This window comes from Podarcis gaigeae (assembly GCF_964106915.1).
Source record: "Podarcis gaigeae genome assembly, chromosome: 13".
NCBI classification, from domain to species: Eukaryota; Metazoa; Chordata; class Lepidosauria; order Squamata; family Lacertidae; genus Podarcis; species Podarcis gaigeae.
Window position 1 is genome coordinate 23717352 of NC_139689.1, and position 26277 is coordinate 23743628.

The 26277-nt window shown below is 40.0% G+C and overlaps 1 protein-coding gene across 2 annotated transcripts; it reads left to right on the top strand.

The window, feature by feature from the left end:
* LOC310829562 (vomeronasal type-2 receptor 26-like) lies at positions 1-24611 on the top strand. Of its 2 annotated transcripts, XM_083708190.1 has the most exons (8): positions 1-352; positions 1676-1769; positions 5653-5827; positions 15714-15829; positions 17243-17534; positions 20169-20396; positions 21639-21765; positions 23663-24611. In XM_083708190.1, the coding sequence occupies exons 2-8, from the start codon at positions 1735-1737 to the stop codon at positions 24562-24564; spliced, it is 1875 nt and encodes a 624-aa protein (XP_083564316.1). In that variant the 5' UTR covers positions 1-352; positions 1676-1734; the 3' UTR covers positions 24565-24611. The 2 variants fall into 2 exon arrangements, with proteins under 2 accessions (XP_083564316.1, XP_083564317.1); XM_083708191.1 differs by lacking the exons at positions 1-352; positions 1676-1769; positions 5653-5827; positions 15714-15829; positions 17243-17534 and adding an exon at positions 18764-19189.
* Positions 24612-26277: the final 1666 nt, after the last annotated feature.

A 26277-nucleotide genomic window follows, 5' to 3' on the forward strand; every position in this document is an offset into this window, starting at 1 on the left:
ATCTGTATCTATACACTCAAATGAACCCCTGGGATTTAGGACATTTCTTCAGAGTCTAAATCCTTTTGAGGAAAAACAACATGATTTGATCAAGGATTTCTGGGAAAAGACCTTCAAGTGCTCATTGAAAAATAATAATGTGGGTGAAGAGCCTAAGAAACGTTGCACTGAGGAGGAGAAATTGGAGAGTCTTCCATTACAAATCTTTGAAATGAGCATGACTGGCAGCAGCTATGCTGTGTACAATGTTCCTCACGCAGTGGCACATGCTCTACATGCTATGTATCAAATTAGATTCAAACAAAAATCACAGGTGGCTAGAGTGGATTTGCAGAATCTGCAGCCATGGGAGGTAATTTAACCCACAGCACAGAATTTTCTGCTCTTGGGTCGCCTAGAATACCATATTATTCCACAGCTGTGTAAAAAATATATATCTCCTGTACAAAAACATAACTTACATTCAAGGCTTTTTCTTTCCTATCAAATAGCTTGGTGAGAATGGCTGGCTTCCCTGTTTGCTGTGTTATACATAGCACTTTCACTAATAAATCATCCACTTTTATGTCATACCTCCTAAATGAGCAAATTTTGGTCTGGTTATATTTCCCTACTGGCCTCCCTGATAGACCCATGTATAGGTTGAGTCTACAATTTTGCATTCTTCAGGGCTGCTCATCACATCTTCACTGCTGGCTAACATACCAGGAACACTTTTCTAAAGAAAGAAACAGGAGATTTTTTTTACTTTTTCATCTTTTATTAGAAAGCATTCTCATCATGTTGAGTTTTTGCCTGCGCCTGAAAATGATTCATTTGTCTCTTCCCAAGCTCCTTTGGCTTGGTGGAAATGTATCTTGCTGCCACACCATACATTTGGATACTTCTGAACCTATTGTTGTCCAGTTTTGTGTGATGCATCCTAAGAGGGATAAACAGGTTTTTGACCCTTTTCCTGAATCAGGTGGAGGATGAGCCACCTCCAAGTATGCAGAAGTGATGACTCCTAATGAGTTAGCTGCCAGAGACCAGGCTGCCTACCTGAAAAATAACTATTACTCAGGTGTGACAGACCAAATTTCTTATGCTATGCTGATGACCTGCAGTTATGCTCTGGGTGTGGCTCTGAAGACCCATAGTTTTAATCTGGCAGTTTCTGGTAGAGAGTGATGGCACAACTTCCTTACATGAGTTCATTGGCTAGGATAGTAAGCAAACTTTGCATGATAATTCCTAAGATTGAGAACCTAGTTTTTGTCTATGTTTGGTTACAACTAGATGCAATTTTAAATCAAGATGATGAACTGAACCTTTCAAAACTTCACTGTTTTTAAACAAAACTGCCAATATTCTGTAGTATTTTACAAATTAACTTTAGAATGATTTTTTAAGGGTGAAAGTAAATTAAGGGTTTTTTATTTCATAAAATGTCTGGACTGGCTACACACACACAACTAGTGCACACCTCTCTGAAAATTATGGTTGTATTCATCACTCTGAGGATTCAAACATTTTACCCCTTTCTATATTTTTGAATGTAGCTCCATCCCTTTCTAAGAAATCTCACATTCAACAACAGTGCTGGAGAGACAATACGGCTTAATCAACATGGAGAGTTAAAGGCAGGATTTGATGTGACCAACTGGGTAATGTTTCCAAATCAATCTTTTGGTAGAGTCAAAATTGGAAGGCTGGATCTTCAAGCTCCTCCAGGCAAGGAATTAACCATTCAGGATGAACGCATTGTGTGGCATAGAACATTTAATCAGGTGAGCTAGGAAGACTTGTAAATCCTTTTGTTCCAAAAAAGTGGAAATGGATTGTTCAAATGTGCCTGAAGACTTTTTTCCATATTGTTACATACACTCCAATTAGTGCACCCTGTTTTGCATTCAGAAAAGTTTTCAAAACTTCCAACTTCCAACATGTACCCTGAATTGGTTTCATTTAAAGAGGGTCACTGTAGACTCAGGAAATGCTTGCAATGTAAGGCTAAACTGTACATATATTCACAGTAAGCATAAGAAATTGGTTCATAGCCCTAATTTCAGGTGTATAGTATTTCCATTGATTTTCCATCCTTTCTCCCATAATCCCAGGGATGGTTACAGTTAAAACATCAGCAAATCAATCAAATGCAACATTCATAATACAGAAATAAAACAATAACTAATAATTTAATTGTACACAGAAAACAAAAAGGCAAAGAATAAATGAATAGCGGCTGGCCTTCTGAAAGATTAGTGCTTTCAACTGCCAGCAACAGAGTAAATGGTTGGCAGCAGAACTACTTGGGAAGGGGGATTCAAAACTAAGATGGTCCTGGAGTATGCTGCTTACTCTCAGTCTTCAGCTAGTAATTTTATAAAATACGAGCAGGAAAATATATGGGGATATCATTCCCCAACAAATCTCCCCAGGCCCCAATGGGATCAGAACCACCAATATTACAGCATTTTATTTTCCTACTAGGGAATTCAAGTCTATGTCTCTTTCAGAATCAGTTTCAGGAGTGCTAATCATAGAATCATAGAATCATAGAATCATAGAGTTGGAAGAGACCACAATGGCCATCGAGTCCAACCCCCTGCCAAGCAGGAAACACCATCAGAGCACTCCTGACATATGGTTGTCAAGCCTCTTCTTAAAGACCTCCAAAGAAGGAAACTCCACCACACTCCTTGGCATCAAATTCTACTGTCAAACAGCTCTTACTGTCAGGAAGTTCTTTAGGTGGAATCTTCTTTCTTGTAGTTTGGATCCATTGCTCCGTGTCCGCTTCTCTGGAGCAGCAGAAAACAACCTTTCTCCCTCCTCTATGTGACATCCTTTTATATATTTGAACATGGCTATCATATCACCCCTTAACCTCCTCTTCTCCAGGCTAAACATGCCCAGCTCCCTTAGCCGTTCCTCATAAGGCATCGTTTCCAGGCCTTTGACCATTTTGGTTGCCCTCCTCTGGACACGTTCCAGTTTGTCAGTGTCCTTCTTGAACTGTGGTGCCCAGAACTGGACACAGTACTCCAGGTGAGGTCTGACCAGAGCAGAATACAGTGGCACTATTACTTCCCTTGATCTAGATGCTATACTCCTATTGATGCAGCCCAGAATTGCATTGGCTTTTTTAGCTGCCGTGTTACACTGTTGGTTCATGTCAAGTTTGTGGTCAACCAAGACTCCTAGATCCTTTTTACATGTACTGCTCTCAAGCCAGGTGTCACCCATCTTCTATTTGTGCCTCTCATTTTTTTTGCCCAAGTGCAATACTTTACATTTCTCCCTGTTAAAATTCATCTTGTTTGTTTTGGCCCAGTTCTCTAATCTGTCAAGGTCCTTTTGAAGTGTGATCCTGTCCTCTGGGGTGTTAGCCACCCCTCCCAGTTTGGTGTCATCTGCAAATTTGACCAGGAAGCCCTTGAGTCCATCATCCAAGTCATTGATAAAGATGTTGAATAAGACCGGGCCCAAGACAGAACCCTGTGGCACCCCACTAGTCACTCTTCTCCAGGATGAAGAGGAACCATTGATGAGCACCCTTTGGGTTCGGTCAGTCAGCCAGTTAGAAATCCACTCAGTGGTAGCATTTGATCACTTTCACAAACCCTTCAATGTCATCTCTGGGCATCAGAAGTAGACCAGCACCTTAATCATGGCCCAGCAGCAAATTGGTAGCCAGTGCCATTCTCTCAGCAGTGGTGTGACTGGTTGCCAATACTGTGTCCCAGGAAGCAGTCAAGCAATTTGCATCAGCTTCAGCATCTTGACCAGCCTCAAGGGATTCCTCACATAGACACCAGATCTACAGCCCCCTTGTTTCAGATGTTACAGAGAAGTAGAGTCCACTACGTCAACTCAGAAGGATACCATGGTCAATGGCATCAAAAGCCATTGACATGTCCCCTGTCCTTCTCCTCATAACCAGGCATGAAACCAGACTGACATGGGTCAGCCATGATACACTGGAAAAGAGATATTGTTGCTGCTGCTGCTGCTGCTGCTGCTGCTGCTGCTGCTGCTGTTGTTTAGTCGTTTAGTCGTGTCCGAGTCTTTGTGACCCCATGGACCAGAGCACGCCAGGTACTCCTGTCTTCCACTGCCTCCCGCAGTTTGGTCAGACTCATGTCTGTAGCTTCGAAGACACTATCCAACCATCTCGCCCTCTGTCTTCCCCTTCTCCTTGTACCCTCCATCTTTCCCAGCATCAGGGTCTTTTCCAGGGAGTCTTTTCTTCTCATGAGGTGGCCAAAGTATTGGAGCCTCAGCTTCACAATCTGTTCTTCCAGTGAGCACTCAGGGCTGATTTCCTTAAGAATGGATAGGTTGGATCTTCTTGCAGTCCATGGGACTCTCAAAAGTCTCCTCCAGCACCATAATTCAAAAGCATCAATTCTTCGGCGATCAGCCTTCTTTATGGTCCAGCTCTCACTTCCATACATCACTACTGGGAAAACCATAGCTTTTACAATACGGACCTTTGTTGGCAAGGTGATGTCTCTACTTTTTAAGATGCTGTCTAGGTTTGTCATTGCTTTCCCCCCAAGAAGCAGGCATCTCTTAATTTCGTGGCTGCTGAGGTTGTTGATATTTCTTCCAGGAATCTTAATTCCGGTTTGGGATTATCCAGCCCAGCCTTTTGCATGATGAATTCTGCATATAAGTTAAATAAACAGGGAGACAAAATACAGCCTTGTCGTACTCCTTTCCCAATTTTGAACCAATCAGTTGTTCCATATCCAGTTCTAACTGTAGCTTCTTGTCCCACATAGAGATTTCTCAGGAGTCAGATGAGGTGATCAGGCACTCCCATTTCTTTAAGAACTTGCCATAGTTTGCTGTGGTCAACACAGTCAAAGGCTTTTGCATAGTCAATGAAGCAGAAAAGAAAAAAAAAGGAAAAGAGATATAGGACACAGTATAGAATTAAGTGTGTTGGAAAAATTGTGGAGGAAGGATTTAAAATTTACAGATTGTGATACGTTGAAAGAAAACTTCATGAAGATTATATATAGGTGGTATTTTATGACGAGTAAATTAGCGAAAATGTATAAATCAGAATCAAGTACCTGTTGCAAGTGTCAAGAAAGGGAGGGTACTTTTTATCATATGTGGTGAACATGTAGAATTCTGTGGGAATTCTGGGAGGTGATATATAATGAAATCAAAAAATGTTATAAAAAGACCAGTAACCTTCTTACAAGGTGTATTAGGAGCAGAAGTCCCCGCAGAACTGCAGAATTTATTTAAGCAATCACAGCAGTCTGAGGTATATGCTCAGAAATAGAAAGAGAGAATGAACCCAACAAAGGAGGAGTGGCAGATAAAATGATTGGAATATGCAGAATTGGCATATTAACCAACAGAATAAGAAATCAGCAAGTTTAAGAAACAATGCAAAATGTTTGCAGTATACATCAAGAATTATGCAAAGCAATATAAAGTGTTAGCAGGATTAATCTAAATGTAGCGGTTTAAATTATTAAAATTATAGTGGGGGGGATTGAATAAAAGGGGAATTAGAAGATGTAGTCTTAATTGATAAATAAATGGCACCATGGAAGGGGGAAAGATAAGTCTGTTATTCAATGTGTGGTGATATTCAATGAAATGCGAATTGTAATGAAAATGATAAAATTGGACATTTATTTATAGATTCTTCCCACTTCTCTGTGTAATGACAAGTGCCATCCTGGTTACAGTAGGAAAAAGAAGGAAGGGGAGCCTTTTTGCTGTTATTAATGTGTTCCTTGTCCAGAAGGGAAGATTTCTAACCAGACAGGTAGGAGATATGGTTGTCACAGAGGTCAATGCGCCTTTGACACTTAAGGTATGTGTTTTCAGGACATTCCTGTACTACTAATTATTTTAACAGTATCATAACTGTTTTTAATGTACAGTTTTAAAATGTTGCATCTTTTGGGATCTGTTGGTAAAAGGTGAGTAATATATTGAATATTAATAAGTGCAGAATGAATTCCACAATTATCCAGCAAGACTGATGTGACTATATTTGGTATTCAGCTAAGTTGTTGTGCGTGCAGAACAATGCCTGCACATGCAATGGAACCTCCCTGCTGTTTCCCCCCTGCTGCTCCTTAACCCATTCTGGGTTTCCCACAAGGCTCCAGGGAATAATTATGGAGTTCATGGAGAATAGGGGCAGGACAGGGGGGAAAGTGCCAGTGCGTGCGTGGACTTCATTCACCATGTGCTTGGTCCACAGAGTGCTACATTGAAACCCACCATATGGCTTTAAAGGGGGAAATAATCATGCTTAAAATGTGCATTATCTTGTTTGAATGCTGAAAATATTCCATATGCAGTACACTTTCCACCAACAATGTAAACAATTCCTTTTCAGAAGTAGCCCAGTCCAAATTTAAGACATGTAGTAAAGCAAGCTACTATTTAGACTTCCATGTTCTGATATCAGCAATTCTGGCCAGGGCCTTAGAAGGACACCAAATGGGTTTTATTATATATCTTTTGCTAACTATTGGTATTTGAAGCAATATCTCTTATTCTATATTTCACTGCAGAACTTTATTGTGAGACACATCAAGGGGAAACTGAATTTTCAAAAATTCATCTTCATTATAATTTTCCAATGATATATATAACAAAGAAATTCAATACGCATTACTTATTCCATTTTTTTTAACCCCACCATAGAAAAATAGATATAAAGAAAAAACAAAAAAAGATATGTATATTGAGAAACTGAAATAGCATGATCTGAGAACCTATTAATCTCAATTTATTTCTTCAAATAAGTAAAACATGTGAATCAATAGTACACTTTCCACCAACAATGTAAACAATTCATTTTCAGAAGTTGTTGTTGTTTAGTCGTTTAGTCATGTCCAACTCTTCGTGGACCCATGGACCCAGAGCACACCAGGCACTTCTGTCTTCAACTGCCTCCTGCATTTTGGTCAAATTCATGCTGGTAGCTTCGAGAACACTCTTCCAACCCTCTCATCCTCTGTTGTCCCCTTCTCCTTGTACCCTCCATCTTTCCCAACATCAGGGTCTTTTCCAGGGAGTCTTCTCTTCTCATGAGGTGGCCAAAGTATTGGAGCCTCAGCTTTACGATCTGTCCTTCCAGTGAGCACTCAGGGCTGATTTCCTTAAGAATGGATAGGTTGGATCTTCTTGCAGTCCATGGGACTCTCAAAAGTCTCCTCCAGCACCATAATTCAAAAGCATCAATTCTTCAGCGATCAGCCTTCTTTATGGTCCAGCTTTCACTTCCATACATCACTACTGGGAAAACCATAGCTTTAACCATACGGATCTTTGTTGGCAAGGTGATGTCTCTACGTTTTAAGATGCTGTCTAGGTTTGTCATTGCTTTTCTCCCAAGAAGCAGGCATCTTTTGATTTTGTGGCTGCTGTCACAATCTGCACTGATCATGGAGTCCAAGGAAGTAAAATCTCTCACTGCCTCCATTTCTTCCAATTCTATTTGCCAGGAGGTGATGGGACCAGTGGCCATGATCTTAGTTTTTTTGATGTTGAGTTTCAGACAATGTTTTGCCCTATCCTCTTTCACCCTCAATAAAAGGTTCTTTAATTCCTCCTCACTTTCTGCCATCAAGGTTGTGTCATCTGCATATCTGAGGTTGTTGATATTTCTTCTGGCAATCTTAATTCCGGCTAGGGATTCATCCAGCCCAGCCTTTCGCATGATGAATTCTGCATATAGGTTAAATAAGCAGGGAGACAATATACAGCCTTGTCGTACTCCTTTCCCAATTTTGAACCAATCAGTTTTTTCCATATCCAGTTCTAACTGTAGCTTTTTGTCCCACATAGAGGTTTCTCAGGAGACAGATGAGGTGATCAGGCACTCCCATTTCTTTAAGAACTTGCCATAGTTTGCTGTGGTCAACACAGTCAAAGGCGTTTGCATAGTCAATGAAGCAGAAAAGAAAAAAAAGGAAAAGAGATATAGGACACAGTATAGAATTAAGTGTGTTGGAAAAATTGTGGAGGAAGGATTTAAAATTTACAGATTGTGATACGTTGAAAGAAAACTTCATGAAGATTATATATAGGTGGTATTTTATGACGAGTAAATTAGCGAAAATGTATAAATCAGAATCAAGTTCTAACTGTAGCTTTTTGTCCCACATAGAGGTTTCTCAGGAGACAGATGAGGTGATCAGGCACTCCCATTTTTTTAAGAACTTGCCATAGTTTGCTGTTGTCGATGCAGTCAAAGGCTTTTGCATAGTCAATGAAGCAGAAGTAGATGTCTTTCTGGAACTCTCTAGCTTTCTCCATAATCCAGCACATGTTTGCAATTTGGTCTCTGGTTCCTCTGCCTCTTCTAAATCCAGCTTGCACTTCTGGGAGTTCTCAGTCCACCTACTGCTTGGGCCTTCCTTGTAGAATTTTAAGCATAACCTTGCTAATGTGTGAAATGAGTGCAAGTGTGCAGCAGTTGGAGCATTCTTTGGCACTACGCTTCTTTGGGATTGGGATGTAGACTGATCTTCTCCAATCCTCTGGCCACTGCTGAGTTTTCCAAACTTGCTGGCATATTGATTGTAGCACCTTAACAGCTCATCTTTTAAAATTTTAAATAGTTCAGCTGGAATACCATCACTTCCACTGGCCTTGTTATTTGCAGTGCTTTCTAAGGCCCATTTGACTTCACTCTCCAGTATGTCTGGCTCAAGGTCCACATTACCTGGGGTGTACGAGCCATCCGTATCTTTCTGGTATAATTCCTCTGTGTATTCTTGCCACCTCTTCTTGATGTTTTCTGCTTCTCTTAGGTGCTTGCCACTTTTCTCCTTTATTATTTTCAGAAGTAGCCCAGTCCAAATTTAAGACATGTAATAAAACAAGCTACTATTTAGACTTTGATGTTCTGATAACAGCAATTCTGGCCAGAGCCTTAGAAGGACACCAAATGGGTTTTATTATATATCTTTTGCTAACTATTGGTATTGGAAGTAACATCCCTGATTCTATATTTCACTGCAGAACTTTATTGTGAGACACACCACATCAAGTGGAAACTGAATTTTCAAAAATTCATCTTCATTATTATTTTCCAAAGACAAATATAACAAAAAAATTCAGTACGCATTACTTATTCCATTTTTATTAAAGCTACCCTAGAAAAATAGATATAAAGCAAAAACAAAAACAAAAAAGATATGTATACTGAGAAACTGAAATTACATGATCTGAGAACCTATTAATCTCAATGTATTTCTTCAAATAAGTAAAGCATGTGAATCAATAGAATTTTTATTTTTTTATTTTTTTATTACTTATACCCTGTTCATCTGACTGGTTTGCCCCAGCCACTCTGGGCGGCTTCCAACAGATGTCTTTGAAAATTTGCGTAGTTGTTTAACTGTTTGACATATGATGAGATGACATTCCACAGAGCAGGTGCCAACACCAAGAAAGCCCTCTGCCTGGTTCCCTATAACTTCATTACTAGCAGTGAGGGAACCATCAGAAGCACTGGCAGAGGAAGAGGAGTGCGGGTGGAACACACAGCCCCCGGCAGCGCAATCCCAGTAAGTGCCATCGCAGTTGCCACCCACCCGTGCTGGGTGCCACGCCCATGCAGGCAGCATACCCGCCCCAGGATGCGCACCAGCCCCACCACCACCTGCTCTCCACCCCCTGGTGCCGAAACATGAAGCTTCGTGACTAACCAGAAGGCCCTCGGAGCTGGACATTATTGTCTGGGATGACAGGGCCTGAATATATACATATTCCTATATACAGGGCCTGAATTGTGCTCAGAAATGTACTGGGAGCCAACGTAGATATTTAAGACCAGTGTTATAACATCATGCTCATCAGGGTGGAAGGTGGCTGTGACTTTTTAATTTAGTTTTATGCTAATTTAGCCTCCCCCCAGTTCTGGACTCGGATCTGTGGAATAATGTGCCATATACCTCAAAACACCTTCTTTGCTGATATCTCATATCTGATGGAATTGTTCTTTGCTTAAAAGCAAAGATGGATAGTCTTCACATGTAAGGAGTTTGCAGTTGAATGACAACCCTTGGCTAATGAACTTGGAAATGAGGAGAGATTTAATGCAGCTCCAACAAGAACTATAAAAGTATCAAATTTTTAAAAATTTTATTCTAGATATGGATGCCTGCACTGAATGTCCAGAAGATCAATATTCAAACTTCCACCAGAACCAATGCATTCCCAAAGTCATAACCTACCTTTCATACGAGGAACCTTTAGGAATGACTTTAGCTTTGTCTGCTCTTGCTCTTGCTCTGATCACAGCTTTGGTGATAATAATATTTGTGAAGCACCAGAACACACCCATCGTCAAAGCCAACAACCGAAGTGTCACCTACATTCTTCTCGTATCCCGCCTACTGTGTTTCCTCTGCTGCTTGCTTTTTATTGGAAAACCTGGACAGCTAATTTGCTTACTCCGACAAACAACTTTTGGCATCATATTTTCTCTTGCTCTTTCTAGCTTGTTAGCTAAAACCATCACTGTGGTCCTGGCATTTATGGCTACTAGACCAGGATCCAGAATGAGAAAATGGATGGGGGAAAAGCTGACAAACTCTATCATGTTTTCAGGCTCCTTTATTCAAGCAGGAATTTGTACCCTTTGGCTGAGTATTTCTCCCCCATACGCAGATACAGACATGTACTCCGTCAATGGGGAAATCATAGCAGAGTGTAATGAAGGCTCAACTGTGATGTTTTATATTATCCTGGGTTATATGTGCTTCCTGGCCATTGTCAGCTTCACGGTGGCATACCTTGCTAGGAGGTTGCCAGACACTTTCAATGAAGCCAAATTCATCACTTTCAGCATGATAGTGTTCTTCAGTGTTTGGTTGTCCTTTGTTCCTGCCTACCTGAGCACCAAAGGGAAATACATGGTGGCTGTGGAGATCTTCTCTATCTTATCCTCCAGTGCTGGGTTACTGCTTTGCATCTTTCCCCCTAAATGCTATATTCTTTTGTTCAGGGCTGACTTGAATAACAGGGAGCAACTAAAATCAAGAAAAGTCTAAGTTATATGAGAATTAAAAACAGATGGAACTTCCTCCCCTCTCCCTCTTTCAAGTATCCAATCTGAATGGTAGAATGAATAGTATAATGACCAACACATACAGTACTTCACAGAGGTTAAAAATACCGAGAAACATCCTTTCTAAAGCTTTCTAAAGCTTTCTTGACCTGAAAATTAATCTCAACGATCTTAATGGACCTTTTCTTTGAAATTATTTTCAAGTCAAGATCCACAAGGTAAAGTTGCATATTTATTCTCTTCATCCTCATCAGCCAAAGAGAATTATTGACTGAAATTTCCATGAATAACTATAAAATAGAGACTGAAGGTAATAACATATTGTTATTTTCTCTCTCTTTTTTGTAATTTTTTAAATTAATTTTAGCATAAATATTTTTAAAACAGACATACCACACAAGTTATTATACATATATCCTTATTTGGACTTCCTTCAGCATCTCTGATAGCCTTCCGTCTTAATTATTTCTCCTGCAATTCTTAACCTAATATTGCATTTACATTTTCTAACAAATCATTTCTTCCTTTCCATTTTAACAATATTTCTTAAATTACTCCTCACAGAACTTCTTGTAGTCCTAGAAACGTAATTTGATCATCGCAAATACTTTTCAGATACTCGGTATACTTAGTCCAGTCTTCAATAAACCTCTGGTCCCACCAGTCTCGGATCCTTCCTGTTAGCTTATCTAATTCTGCGTAGTCCATCAATTTCATCCTCCATTCTTCTAATGTTGGTAGTTCTTCTTGCTTTCATTTTTGGGCCAATAATATTCTTGCTGCTGTTACTGCACATAAAAACAACTTACAGTCTTTCCTTTTTATATCATTTCCAACAATACCTAGAAGAAATGCTTCTGGCTTTTTAATAAAAGTATATTTCAACCTTTTAAAAAACTCATTATATATCATCTCCCAGAAGCATTTCACCTTTTTACATTCCCACCACATATGATAAATTAATCCTTCTTTTTCTTTACATTTCCAACATTTATTTATAACTTTATACATTTTTGCTAACTTAACTGGTGTGATGTACCATCTATACATCATCTTCATCACGTTTTCTTTCAATGAATTACATACAATAAATCTCAAACCCTTTTTCCATAATTTGAGCCATAATTTGTTATTTTCTCTTTATTGGAAAAACGCTACTGAAAATGGTGGTTCATGGACCAGTGCCTGTATGTAAGCAATTGGCTGCTGGTTTGTGGTGATTTCCCAGGAATTCCAGCAGTAGGAAGGGAAGGGAAAGGGCAGGAAGAGAAGAGGAGGAGGAAGAAAACTACCTGCCTATCTGCAGGGCCGTAGCTAGGGGGTGGCAAGGTGGCCCCCCACCATGGGGCACAGGCAATGGGGGGCACATAATTGGCTTAAAAATATGTCCTTACATATAAATATTGATTATTGCCTCATAAGAAATGGTTTTAAATAGAGGGTGAATTGAATGGGTGGAGGGGTTGGGGTTGGAGGAGAGGCAGCAAAGAGGGAGATCCCTGGCTGCGTCCTGGTTCAAATCAGGCAGGCCACACCCCCAGAGCCAGCCGATTGGCTGCCCACGAAGTGACACTGCTGGGAATCCCCTCAATTGTGAGGTGGCTGGGTTCCAGCTGCAGTGCGCGTAGTGGGGCCGTGAAATCCGCTACTCCACCTCCTCTGAAGGTCAGAAATCGCTTTTCTCTCTTTCCAAGAGAATAGAAACCACACTGAACTAAGTACAAGTGAATGATTCTTTTTTTAAAAAAATAATATTTATTGAACATTTTCAGATATGACAGAAAAAAGAAAAGAAATAAAACATCCATTTTGTAACCTTATATTCATTGACATCTTTTCAGGACTTCCCCACCCCACCCCCTCTTGTATTCCAATTCCTTCAAATAGATTCAACAAGTTCTTACCCCAAATTTTAAACTTATTATGATTAGCCCAATGTTAAAAATATTTTTCCCTCCCCTAAAATCGACCCCGCTCCCTTCCACGAGTTCCCCTTTTTAATATGCAGAACAGATTAAAATAAAAGAAAATAGAAAAAAGAATAAAGTATAGTTTAACACCCTTTGGATTCCAAATTTCCCTCCCCCCTTTCCCGGTTGCGTTCCCCAATGTCCATCAATGCCTGTTGTCATCCTGGAGATCCCACATCTAGGCCGAAATCCTTCACAAGTCCACTTTGCCGTCTTTTTAATAGTCTTTGCCATCTTTTTGAACAACTTTAATTTCGAGCGTCCAATCTTGGAAAAACTCTTGTCTCAAAAAGGTCCATTTTTTCCATCCAGATCTCTATATTTAAGAGTAAAAACTCCAATTTTGTTTCTTTAAGCCTTTCAAATCTGGATGTCCCAAATGTTCCCACTTCCAGCTTTATCCAATTCTTGTTGTTCATGTTGTTCTTATTATTCTCTCTCCTCACTTTCCTCTGGTTTCTTTTCCTGCTCCACTGCAAAAATGTTCCAATTCCAAAAGCTTCTAAATCCCCTACAGAGGCTTTGTTATTCAGGAACAAAACTTCACGTCAAGTCCCTTCCATTCTTCAATAGATAAATCTATTGTCTCCTTTAGTGTAGAGACCTCTGTAGACAAAATAGTGTTCCATTTCTGCAGTTTCCCAGGAGATAAAAAGTCCAATTCAAATTCCATGCCAGCAATACTTGTAGTGTCCCACAGCCCCTCTAGAGGGATTATAGTAACTCAGTTTCCTTCCAGATTGTACCCAACAGTCAAAATAACTTGTTATTCCTTGTTTTAAACAATTTATATCTAATTTGTAACAAATGTAACCAGCAAAGTCCTCATAACAAAGTTCTCTTTTTATTCTTCAGCTTTGACAGCTCCTTTGACAGCTGTCAAAGCCTCTATTTCTCCTCTCCCGGCGCTCTCACAAATCGCTCCCGGTTCCTGGGGGGGGGGAGGGGTTGCATTTTAGCTCACGTTCTACTTTTCTCCTCCAGCCCAGTCTTATAATTTTCCATCGTGAAATTAGTAACTTTATCAAACCAAGGTAGCACTCGATCTTAGTTGTTAAATCCTTTGCTTTAAATCCTCTACGACAGGGGGGAGATGGACTTCCTTTTTGCACCTCCCCCACTCGCTCCGAATTTAAATTCCCCCCCCCCCTTTTCTAAGTCCAGTTTCCAATTGCTCACGGGTTGTTCTTTAATCTGAATTTTCAATAGAAGAAGTCAGCGCTCTCCGCCAAATGGCATACGGCTTCGCTCGGCAGGGGAAGCGGAGGACTCATAGCACCACACACACCCCGGCACCCGCTCCGCAGCCTTTAAAAAGGCTCCTTCGCGGGTCGGGGGGCGCAAACGGTGCCGGCCGAGTCACCATGCCCATGGGTTTCAGCGCCCATGGTTTTTGAGGGTCCCCGCAACGCCGACGCGGTAGAACCCAGCCCCTGCCGAGCAGGCTCCCTCCGGAGCTCGGAGGAATTCCGCCATTCGGCGATGGCGCCAACCCGGAACAAGTGAATGATTCTACTTTGATTTTGGGAAAATATAATACCATACCCACCAACACAGTGATAGCAAAATCCAGGAAAAATCTTATTGAACACCATATTCCCATTTTCCCCCTCATGAATGAATGTCAGTGGTTTTGGTTGTCATGATCTCACACGATTTTGCAACAAAATTTCCCCAAGGAATGGTGCCCAAAAATGTGTGTTTGCGGGCACCGTGCAAGATTGCACAACCCCAACCCTTTAAAAAGTGGGGGGGGTTCAAGAGGGAAAATTGTGGTGCAAAATCATGCATGACCTTGGTGACCAAAAATGCCACTGGTCTCTCATGATAAAAATTGGGATGCCCCAATTTTTCTGAGACACTTGCTGGGTATGCCATACACGTTTACCAGACTATTCAACTCCCACTGTTTTTTAAGTTGTTTTTCTGTATGTAGCAGAAACAGCAGTGTCTGCAGATGGGGAGATGATTATCACCCCTATAATTATGGGCACATAATTACCCTGCTAAACAAACTCCAGGAAATGTATGTTCAAGGCCTTGAGATAATAAACCACAACAATAAAAGTACTTATAAGAGTCTTCTCCAATGCTCAGATCTGTCACATAGCATAAAGGGCAGGAAAGGCCCTGTCATTCTGAGCTCTAACAGTTTTAGGATAAGTTTGCAGTCTTTGGGTGTGCTGTGGTTTCTTCCAGACTAAACATATTTTGAGTAGCTTGAACAATCTGCACCTCACTGTATCTTCTGTTTCTCCCAGCAGTGCCTCACTTATAGATCCCCCTAATAAAGAAAATACAACTTCTGTGTGCAGGCAGAAAAAAAAGTACAATCTTGCAGTTAAGAAGTGAGGTGCATTAAATAGGGGAGAAATAAATTAAAATCAATTAAAAAACATGAAACAGGAGTGGAGGAGATGGATGCAGTCACCTTCTTACATCAACTGATCAATGTAGGAATGGGGTCACATCTTGTCAAATTAAGTTGAAACAAACTCATCTGAATAACAGTGGCATTGAAGAAAACAGTGATGTGTGTCTCAAAGTAATTTCTTGTCCCCAAAATGCTGATGTTATTGATACTGCTGCTTGGTTTTTCCCCTCATATTGTGAGCAAGAGCCATTCAACTCTTTCCAGTCTGAAGATGCGTTTTGACCAATGCAAAGTAAGTAACACCTACTTCACTTCACAGGAGTTTTCTCAGCCAGGAAATCTTGTCATTGGGTTTATTGCTTCTCGGTTTTACATGATGCACTTCCCTACAATTTCATCTGAACTGTCCTCTTCAGCACCCCAGAAGGAACTCATGTAAGTCACCCTCTTTTTCCTCTCTGTAGAATTAATATTTTTTATCTCACATAAATTAAGAACAGATAATGAAGCAACAAGAGGTCTTTTCCTCTCTTATAATCTGAAATGTGAGATGCAAATCATGGTACTTCTGAACTTTTATTAGTTGCACTTTCAGCATAGGTGGGTTTGTTTATTTTTTACTAGATGCAAACTTGGTGCATATTTTATCACTTAATTCTACTGATATGCTTATGCAATTTCTTTCTGGACACCTGTTTTTAGAGAGCAGAAGGGCTGCCTTGGTGCAGGGCTTCTTTAAATCTGTTTTTGCTCCACCAACGTTGGTATATCACTCCTGTGAAATTGCACAAAATGTATAAGACTGGCGACAAAAGGTGTTGGAAGTGTATATCCAAAGAGGGGAGCTTCTACCATATGTGGTGGAAATGTGAAGAAGTTAAAAAAAAATTGGGATTCCATCTACAATGAACTAAAGAAAATACTTAAATACACCTTTGTCAAAAAGCCCGAAGCTTTCCTTCTGGGAATGATTGGAGAGGAGATCAAGAAAGAAGATCATATAATGTTTCAATATGCAATTGTAGCTGCCAGGATTTTGTTAGCACAAAATTGGAAATCCCCAAATATCCCGACCATATGGATTTGGCAAAAATGACGCAGAACATCAGACAGAAAAAAGGCATAAAGTTTATTGACAATTGGTCTAAATTCATAACATATATGGAAACAAATTCTAGAGATATAAAAATTACAGTAGGTTTAATATAACTCTTGTGATGTGTAGACGTTATAAAAGGAAAAACTGCAGAATGGTTCTAATTTTCACATAATCCAAAACCGAGAGGGAGGGAAGTCAATCATTATTTGTTGTTATTTAATGTCTGTTTTTTTTGTTGGTGTAGGTGTTTTGCTTTGGGTGATGTTTGCTTTTTTCTTTGGTATGTGTGGGCTATTTTTTGTCTTTATTTTCCCTTTATGTTGTTGTTTGATTACAGAAAATGAATAAAAAGAATTTAAATATATATATATATATCTGTTTTTGCTCCAGATTCATTTGTGTAAATAGAGCAAATAAAGTAATATAGCACAAGTTTAAAGTGTTGTGAGTTAAGGCCCCGTCCTCTGCTTTATGATGAAATAAGACACATGGACACAAGCATTGTTCAAAAGACTATAAATCTATCCAAATATCCTTACAAAGGCCATGTTGCAATGGATTTGCAGTAAGGGACACCTTACACTGCAATTTGTAATGCAGAAAAAATTCTGCGCACAGCAGATATTTCCTAACAGATGTAGAAGATTGTTGCTACTAAATAAGTAGTACAGCCTGTTATATTTCATGGAGGTGTTAAAAAATATGAGAAATAATATTCTGTCTCCTCCCCGCCCCAATTTGTATTGCAGTGTGGTACCCAAAAACTACCAGGAGGTTCTTGCCATGGTATTTGCTGTAGAGGAGATAAACAAAAATCACCATATTTTGCCTAACATCACGTTGGGCTTCCGAATCTATGATAGCATGCACAGGGTTGTAGTTACTTCTAAGCTCTCACTGGACCTACTTTCTCCACGGCATATTTCAGCTCCAAATTATAAATGTGATCGCCAGAACAAATTGATGGCCATTCTTGGGACAAAGTTCACTGAGCTCTCCTTCAATATGGCCACTATTATAAACATGTACAAGATTCCTCAGGTGGGTGTTTTTGAGGATAGTACTGAGATTGTGTGAGATATGAGCATCCAAAATGCTAAGTAAAGGGTTAATACTCACAAGGACTGCAACATTCTAAGAAAGAATCTTGTGAGGTCATATAGCTTGTGTATGAGGCAGTTGTGTAAGTTGGTACAGTTATGTCAATTAACAACAGTCTTTTTGAGTTCGAGACACGGAGCAGTAGGCCTGTTCAGTTCTGCTGCAGTCTGCCTCAAGGTTTGTTGGTCTGTAAGAGTTTTAGACTTAGTGATAAGCGGAGAGGGGGCTTGGAAGGGCATTTCTCCCTCTCTGCAGCTTGAGCTCCTGCACTTCTTTGGAGAAGAATATTAGACAACCCCTATGACTACTGAGACACCTTTCCAGGAACCAGTGGGTTACACCCTAAATTATGTTTATTTAGATTATTTCAAATTAAATGCATCAAGATTGCCTTGGCTTGAAATATCCATTGATATGAACTAAGTGAAACTAGTTTAAGAATGCATCTAACCCATTGCTTCCAATGAGAAAGTCATAGAAATATATCCTGCTATGCATCTGCTGTTGCTGCTGCTGCTGCTGCTGTTGTTGGTAGTAGTAGTAGTAGTAGTAGTAGTAGTAGTAGTAGTAGTGGCAGTAGTAGGAATTAAATTTGTATACTGCCCTTCATCTGAAGATGCTATCATTATTTTTCCCTGATAAATGAAATATTCATTTAACCCAAAGTAGTTGCTGTGGACAAAAGTAATCCATATTAGGAATGCATACCATTAATCCACACATTTTCTGTGCTTTTCGTATCATGTGTTTGCTTTTAGTTCACCTATAATTGTCTAGACTCAAGGGTGACTGAAAGAAGACAGTACCATTCCCTGTACCAGATGGTCCCTAATGATGTCCATGAGTACAATGGATTGGTCAAGTTACTTTTGCATTTCAAATGGACATGGATTGGTCTTTTTACTATGAAATACATTACAGGAGAAATTTTATTGGAAGCATTAGTTCCCCAGCTTACCCTGAATTACATCTGTGTTGATTTTATACATAGGATATGGCCATTGGCTTATGCTGAAGGAATGACGGATTTGCTCCTTAGTGAATTTAATAAAATTTCAATTGTCATGACAAGCAAAGCCAATGTTTTTGTGGTCTATGGCAGTTCCATTTTGATGGACATTTTGATCGGGTATCTTCATATGGCACAACATCCTATAGGTAAAGTATGGCTTGTGACAAGTCATTGGGATTTCAAAACCACCAATGAAAGGAGGTGGAATATGCACCATTTACAGGGTTCCTTATCTGTATCTATACACTCAAATGAACCCCTGGGATTCAGGACATTTCTTCAGAGTCTAAATCCTTTTGAGGAAAAACAACATGATTTGATCAAGGATTTCTGGGAAAAGACCTTCAAGTGCTCATTGAAAAATAATAATGTGGGTGAAGAGCCTAAGAAACGTTGCACTGAGGAGGAGAAATTGGAGAGTCTTCCATTACAAATCTTTGAAATGAGCATGACTGGCAGCAGCTATGCTGTGTACAATGTTCCTCACGCAGTGGCACATGCTCTACATGCTATGTATCAATCTAGATTCAAACCCAAATCACAGGTGGTTAGAGTGGATTTGCAGAATCTGCAGCCATGGCAGGTAATTTTACCCACAGCACAGTATTTTCTGCTCATGGGTGGCCTAGAATACCATATTATTCCACAGCTGTGTAAAAAAAACTTCAAATCTCATGTACATAAACATAACTTACATTCAAGGCTTTTTGTTTCCTATCAAATAGCTTGGTGAGAATGGCTGGCTTCCCTCTTTGCTGTGTTATACATAGCACTTTCACTAATAAATCATCCACTTTTATGTCATATCTCCTAAATGAGGAAATTTTGGTCAGGTTGTCTTCCCCTACTGATGTCTCTGATACACCCTATGTATAGGTTGACTCTACAATTCTGCATTCTTCAGGGCTGCTGATCACATCTTCACTGCTGGCTAATATACCAGGAACACTTTTTAAAAGAAAGAAACAGGAGGAATTTTTTTCCTTTTCATCTTATATTAGAACGCATCCTCCTCATGTTGAGTTTTTGCCTGCACTGCTCCTTTGGCTTGGTGGAAATATGTCTTGCTGCCACACCATCTTCATTGATACATTTGGATACTTTTGTACCTATTGTTGTTTTGTGTGATGGATCCTAAGAGGGATAAACAGGTCTTTGACCCTTCTACTGAATCAAGTGGAGGCTGAGACACCTCCAAGTATGCAGAAGTGATGACCTCTAATGAGTTAGCTGCCAGAGGCCAAGCTGCCTACCTCAAAAATAACTATAACTCAGGTGTGACAGGCTGTTCCTCAAAGGCCAAATTTCTTATGCTATGCTGATAACCTGCAGTGGGTGTGGTCACTGTTTTTAAACAAAACTACCAATATTATGTAGTATTTTACATATTAACTTTAGAATGATTTTTTAATGGTGAAACTAAATTGAGGGTTTTTTATTTCATAAAATGTCTGGACTGGCTACACACACACAACTAGTGCACACCTCTCTGAAAATTATGGTTGTATTCACCACTCTGAGGATTCAAACATTTTACCCCTTTCTATATTTTTTGAATGTAGCTCCATCCCTTTCTAAGAAATCTCACATTCAACAACAGTGCTGGAGAGACAATACAGCTTAACGAACATGGAGAGATAATGGCAGGATTTGATGTGACCAACTGGGTAATGTTTCCAAATCAATCTTTTGGTAGAGTCAAAATTGGAAGGCTGGATCTTCAAGCAACTCCAGGCAAGGAATTAACCATTCAGGATGAACGCATTGTGTGGCATCGAACATTTAACCAGGTGAGCTAGAAAGACTTGTAAATCTTTTTGTTCCCAAAAAGTGGAAATGGATTGTTCAAATGTGCCTGAAGACTTTTTTCTATATTGTTACATACACTCCAATTAGTGCACCCCGTTTTGCATTCAGAAAAGTTTTCAAAACTTCCAACTTCCAACATGCACCCTGAATTGGTTTCATTTAAAGAGGGTCACTGTAGACTCAGGAAATGCTTGCAATGTAAGGCTAAACTGTACATATATTCACAGTAAGCATAAGAAATTGGTCCATAGCCCTAATTTCAAGTGTATAGTATTTCCATTGATTTCCCATCCTTCCTCACATGATGCCAGGGATGGTTACAGTTAAAACATCAGCAAATCAATCAAATGCAACATTCATAATACAGAAATAAAACAATAACTAATAATTTAATTGTACACAGAAAATAAAAAGGCAAAGAATAAATGAATAGCAGCTGGCCTTCTGAAAGAAGAGTGTTTTCAACTGCCAGCAACAGAGTAAATGGTTGGCAGCAGAACTACTTGGGAAGGGGGATTCAAAAAATGGAACATTAAAACTAAGATGGTCCTGGAGTATGCTGCTTACTCTCAGTCTTCAGCTAGTAATTTTATAAAATACGAGCAGGAAAATATATGGGGATATCATTCCGCAACAAATCTCCCCAGGCCCCAATGGGATCAGAACCACCAATATTACAGCATTGTACTTTCCTACTAGGGAATTCAAGTCTATGTCTCTTTCAGAATCAGTTTCAGGAGTGCTAATCATCTGATCACTTTCACAAACCCTTCAATGTCATCTTTGGGCATCAGAAGAACTTTCTTTAAGCAATTACAGCAGTCTGAGGTATATGCTCAGAAATAGAAAGAGAGAATGAACCCAACAAAGGAGGAGTGACAGATACAGTTATTGGAATATTCAGTATTGGCAAATTTAACCAACAGAATAAGAAATCAGGAAGATGGCGTGTTTAAGAAAAAGTGGAAAATGTTTACAGAATACCTCTAGAATTATGCAAAGCAAGATAAAGTGTTAGCAGGATTAATCTAAATGTAGCAGTTTAAATTCTTAAAATTATAGTGGGGGGAATTGAATAAAAGGGGAATTAGAATATGTAGTCTTAATTGATAAAGAAATAGAACCATGGAAGGGCGAAAGATAGGTCTAATATTCAATGTGTGGTGATATTCAATGAAATGTGAATTGTAATGAAAATGATAAAATTGGACATTTATTTATAGATTCTTCCCACTTCTCTGTGTAATGACAAGTGCCATCCTGGTTACAGTAGGAAAAAGAAGGAAGGGGAGCCTTTTTGCTGTTATGAATGTGTTCCTTGTCCAGAAGGGAAGATTTCTAACCAGACAGGTAGGAGATATGGTTGTCACAGAGGTCAATGTGCCTTTGAAACTTAAGGTAGGTGTTTTCAGTACATTCCTGTACTACTAATTATTTTAACAGTGTCATAACTGTTTTTAATGTACAGTTTTAAAATGTTGCATCTGTTGGGATCTGTTGGTAAAGGGTGAGTAATAAATTGAATATTAGTAAGTGCAGAATGAATTCCACAATTATCCAGCAAGACTGATGTGACTATATTTGGTATTCAGCTAAGTTGTTGTGCGTGCAGAACAATGCCTGCACATGCAATTGAACCTCCCTGCTCCCCCCCTTCAGAATCTAAACCCATTCTGGGTTTCCCACAAGGCTCCAGGGAATAATTATGGAGTTCATGGAGAATAGGGGGAGGACAGGGGGGAAAGTGCCAGTGCGTGCGTGGACCTCATTCACCATGTGTTTGGTCCACAGAGTGCTACATTGAAACCCACCATATGGATTTAAAGGGGGGGAAACAATCATCCTTAAAATGTGCATTATCTTGTTTGAATGCTGAAAATATTCCATATGCAGTACACTTTCCACCAACAATGTAAACAATTCCTTTTCAGAAGTAGCCCAGTCCAAATTTAAGACATGTAGTAAAACAAGCTACTATTTAGACTTTCATGTCCTGATATCAGCAATTATGGCCAGGGCCTTAGAAGGACACCAAATGGGTTTTATTATATATCTTTTGCTAACTATTGGTATTGGAAGTAACATCGCTTATTCTATATCTCACTACAGAAATTTATTGTGAGACACATCACATAAAGGGGAAGCTGAATTTTCAAAAATTCATCTTCATTATAATTTTCCAATTATATATATTACAAAAAATTCAGTACACTTTACTTATTCCATTTTTATTAACCCCACCATAGAAAAATAGATATAAAGCAAAAACAAAAACAAAAAAGATATGTATATTGAGAAACTGAAATTAAATGATCTGAGAACCTATTAATCTCAATTTATTTCTTCAAATAAGTAAAACATGTGAATCAATAGAATGATTTTTATTATTTTTTTATTACTTATACCCTGCCCATCTGACTCATTTGCCCCAGCCACTCTGGGTGGCTTCCAACAGATGTCTTTGAACTTTAACTGTTTGACATCTGATGAGATGACATTCCACTGGGCAGATGCCACCACCAATAAAGCCCTCTGTCTGGTTCCTTATAACTTCATTACTAGCAGTGAGGGAACCTCCAGAAGCACTGGCAGAGGAAGAGGAGTGCGGGTGGAATGCACAGCCCCTGGCAGCGCGGACCCAGTAAATGCCATCGCAGTTGCCACCCACCCGTGCTGGGTGCCACGCCCCTGCAGGCAGCATACCCCGTCCCAGGATGTGCACCAGCTCCGCCCCCACCTGCTCTCCGCTCCCTGGTGCCGGAGCATGAAGCTCCGTGACTAACCAGAAGGCCCTTGGAGGTGGACATTATTGTCTGGGATGAACAGGGCCTGAATATATACATATTCCTATATACAGGGCCTGAATTGTGCTCAGAAATGTACTGGGAGCCAACGTAGATCTTTAAGACCAGTGTTATAACATCATGCTCATTATGGTGGAAGGTGGCTGTGACTTTTTAAATTAGTTTTATGCTTTCTGCTAGTTCTTCCAGGGCTGGCATAGCTTCTCCCCAGTTCTGGACTAGGATCTGTGGAATAATGTGCCATATACCTCAAAACACCTTTTTTGCAGATATCTCACATCTGATGGAAATGTTCTTTGCTTAGAAGCAAGGATGGATAGTCTTCGCATGTGAGGAGGTTGCAGTTGAATGAAAACCCTTGGCTAATGAACTTGAAAATGAGGATTTAATGAAGCTCCTACAATGACTATAAAAGTATCCAATTTTTTAAAATTTTATTCTAGATATGGATGCCTGCACCGAATGTCCAGAAGATCAATATTCAAACTTCCACCAGAACCAATGCATTCCCAAAGTCATAACCTACCTTTCATACGAGGAACCTTTAGGAATGACTTTAGCTTTGTCTGCTCTTGCTCTTGCTCTGATCACAGCTTTGGTGATAATAATATTTGTGAAGCACCAGAACACACCCATCGTCAAAGCCAACAACCGAAGTGTCACCTACATTCTTCTCGTATCCCTCCTACTGTGTTTCCTCTGCTGCTTGCTTTTTATTGGAAAACCTGGACAGCTAATTTGCTTACTCCGACAAACAACTTTTGGCATCATATTTTCTCTTGCTCTTTCCAGCTTGTTAGCTAAAACCATCACTGTGGTCGTGGCATTTATGGCTACTAGACCAGGATCCAGAATGAGAAAATGGATGGGGAAAAAGCTGACAAACTCTATCATGTTTTCAGGCTCCTTTATTCAAGCAGGAATTTGTACCCTTTGGCTGAGTATTTCTCCCCCATACGCAGATACAGACATGTCCTCCGTCAATGGGGAAATTATAGCAGAGTGTAACGAAGGCTCAACTATCATGTTTTATAGTGTCCTGGGCTATATGTGCTTCCTGGCCCTTGTCAGCTTCACGGTGGCATACCTTGCTAGGAGGTTGCCAGACACTTTCAATGAAGCCAAATTTATCACTTTCAGCATGATGGTGTTCTGCAGTGTTTGGTTGTCCTTTGTTCCTGCCTACCTGAGCACCAAAGGAAAATACATGGTGGCTGTGGAGATCTTCTCTATCTTATCCTCCAGTGCTGGGTTACTGCTTTGCATCTTTTCCCCTAAATGCTATATTCTTTTGTTCAGGGCTGACTTGAATAACAGGGAGCAACTAAAATCAGGAAAGGACTAAGTTATATGAGAATTAAAAACAGATAGCACTTCCCTCCCCCCCTTTCAAGTATGCGATCTGAGTGGTAGATTGAATAGTATAATGACCGACACATACAGTACTTCACAAAGGTTAAATATACTGAGAAACATTCTTTCTAAAGTTTCTAAAGCTTTCTTGACCTGAAAATTAATCTCAACGATGTTAATGGACCTTTTCTTTGACATTTCGGTGAAATTATTTGCAAGTCAAGATCCACAAGGTGAAGTTTCATATTTATTCTCTTCATACTCATCAGCCAAACAGAATTATTGACTGAAATTTCCACGAATAAATATAAAATAGGGACTGAAGGTAATAATATATTGTTATTTTCTCTCTGTTGGAAAAACGTTAGTGAAAATGGTGGTTCATGGACCAGTGCCTGTATGTAAGCAATTGGCTGCTGGTCTGTGGTGATTTCCCAGAAATTCCAGCAGTAGGAAGGGAAGGGAAAGGGCAGCCAGGATAAGGAAGAGGAAGGAAACTACCTACCTATCTGCAGGGTCATAGCTAGGGGGTGGTAAGGTGGGCCCCCACCATGGGGCATAGGCGATGGGGGGCACATAATTGACTTAAAAATATGTCCTTATATATAAATATTGATTATTGCCTCATAAGAAATGGTTTTAAATAGAGGGTGAATTGAATGGGTGGAGGGGTTGGGGTTGGAGGAGAGGTGGAAAGAAGAGCTAATTTGTCCATGGCTAGGGGGCACAATGTGGACAGTTCTGCCAGGGGCGCAAGATCACCTAGTTACGGCTCTGCCTATCTCCCTATGTCAAGGGGGATGGGCTGGAGTTGCTGCTGCTGCTGCTGCTGCTGAGCCTGAATTGGGAGTAGGAAGACAGGGCCCTTGGAAACACTGAGCCAGGGGAAGGAGGAGAAACCCATAAAGAAGCAAGGATCTACAATAAAACACCAGTCTGGATGGGCCCCTTGTTTCTTTCCACCTATCTACCCCTGCCCAAACAAGCTGACCCACATAGAATATAACTCAAATTAATCACCCTTCTTAAGAGTCAACAGCCACCAACTGTTATTGTTGTTGGGTTTTCAATCTATGTATATTTTTATGGTTGGCATGTAAATGAAAAAAGGTGAAGGACCCCTCGAAGGTTAAGTCCTGTCCAAGGCAACTGTGGGGTTGCGACGCTTATCTTGCTTCAGATTGAGGGAGCCAGCATTTGTCCACAGACACCTTTCCGGGTCATGTGGCCAGCATGGCTAAACTGCTTCTGGCCAACGGAAACGCTGTTACCTTCCCATTGCAGTGGTACCTATTTATCTACTTGCACTGGCATGCTTTTGAACTGCTAGGTTGGCAGAACCTGTGACAAAGCAACTGGAGATTCCTTCGTCACGGGGCCTCAAACTGCCGACCTTCTGATCAGCAAGACCAAGAGGCTCAGTCATTTAGACCACAGTGATTGTACTAAAAGTTATTATGCAGTGCCAAGTCAGCACCATTACTCCTTTTCATAGACCCAAGAGAAGACAGACAAAGAGTGTCCTTTCAATTTTTTATTCACTCTCACATTTGTTAATACACTTATATGTAGTAAATCACTTCAATATATGCATCCTAGTTTCATAATCTAGCACTAGTTGATACACTATTCGTATGCAGCACAAGCTTAAGACTTGTTGATAGACAAAACAGCAAGTTAGAGTCTTACTGAACCATGAGCTTTC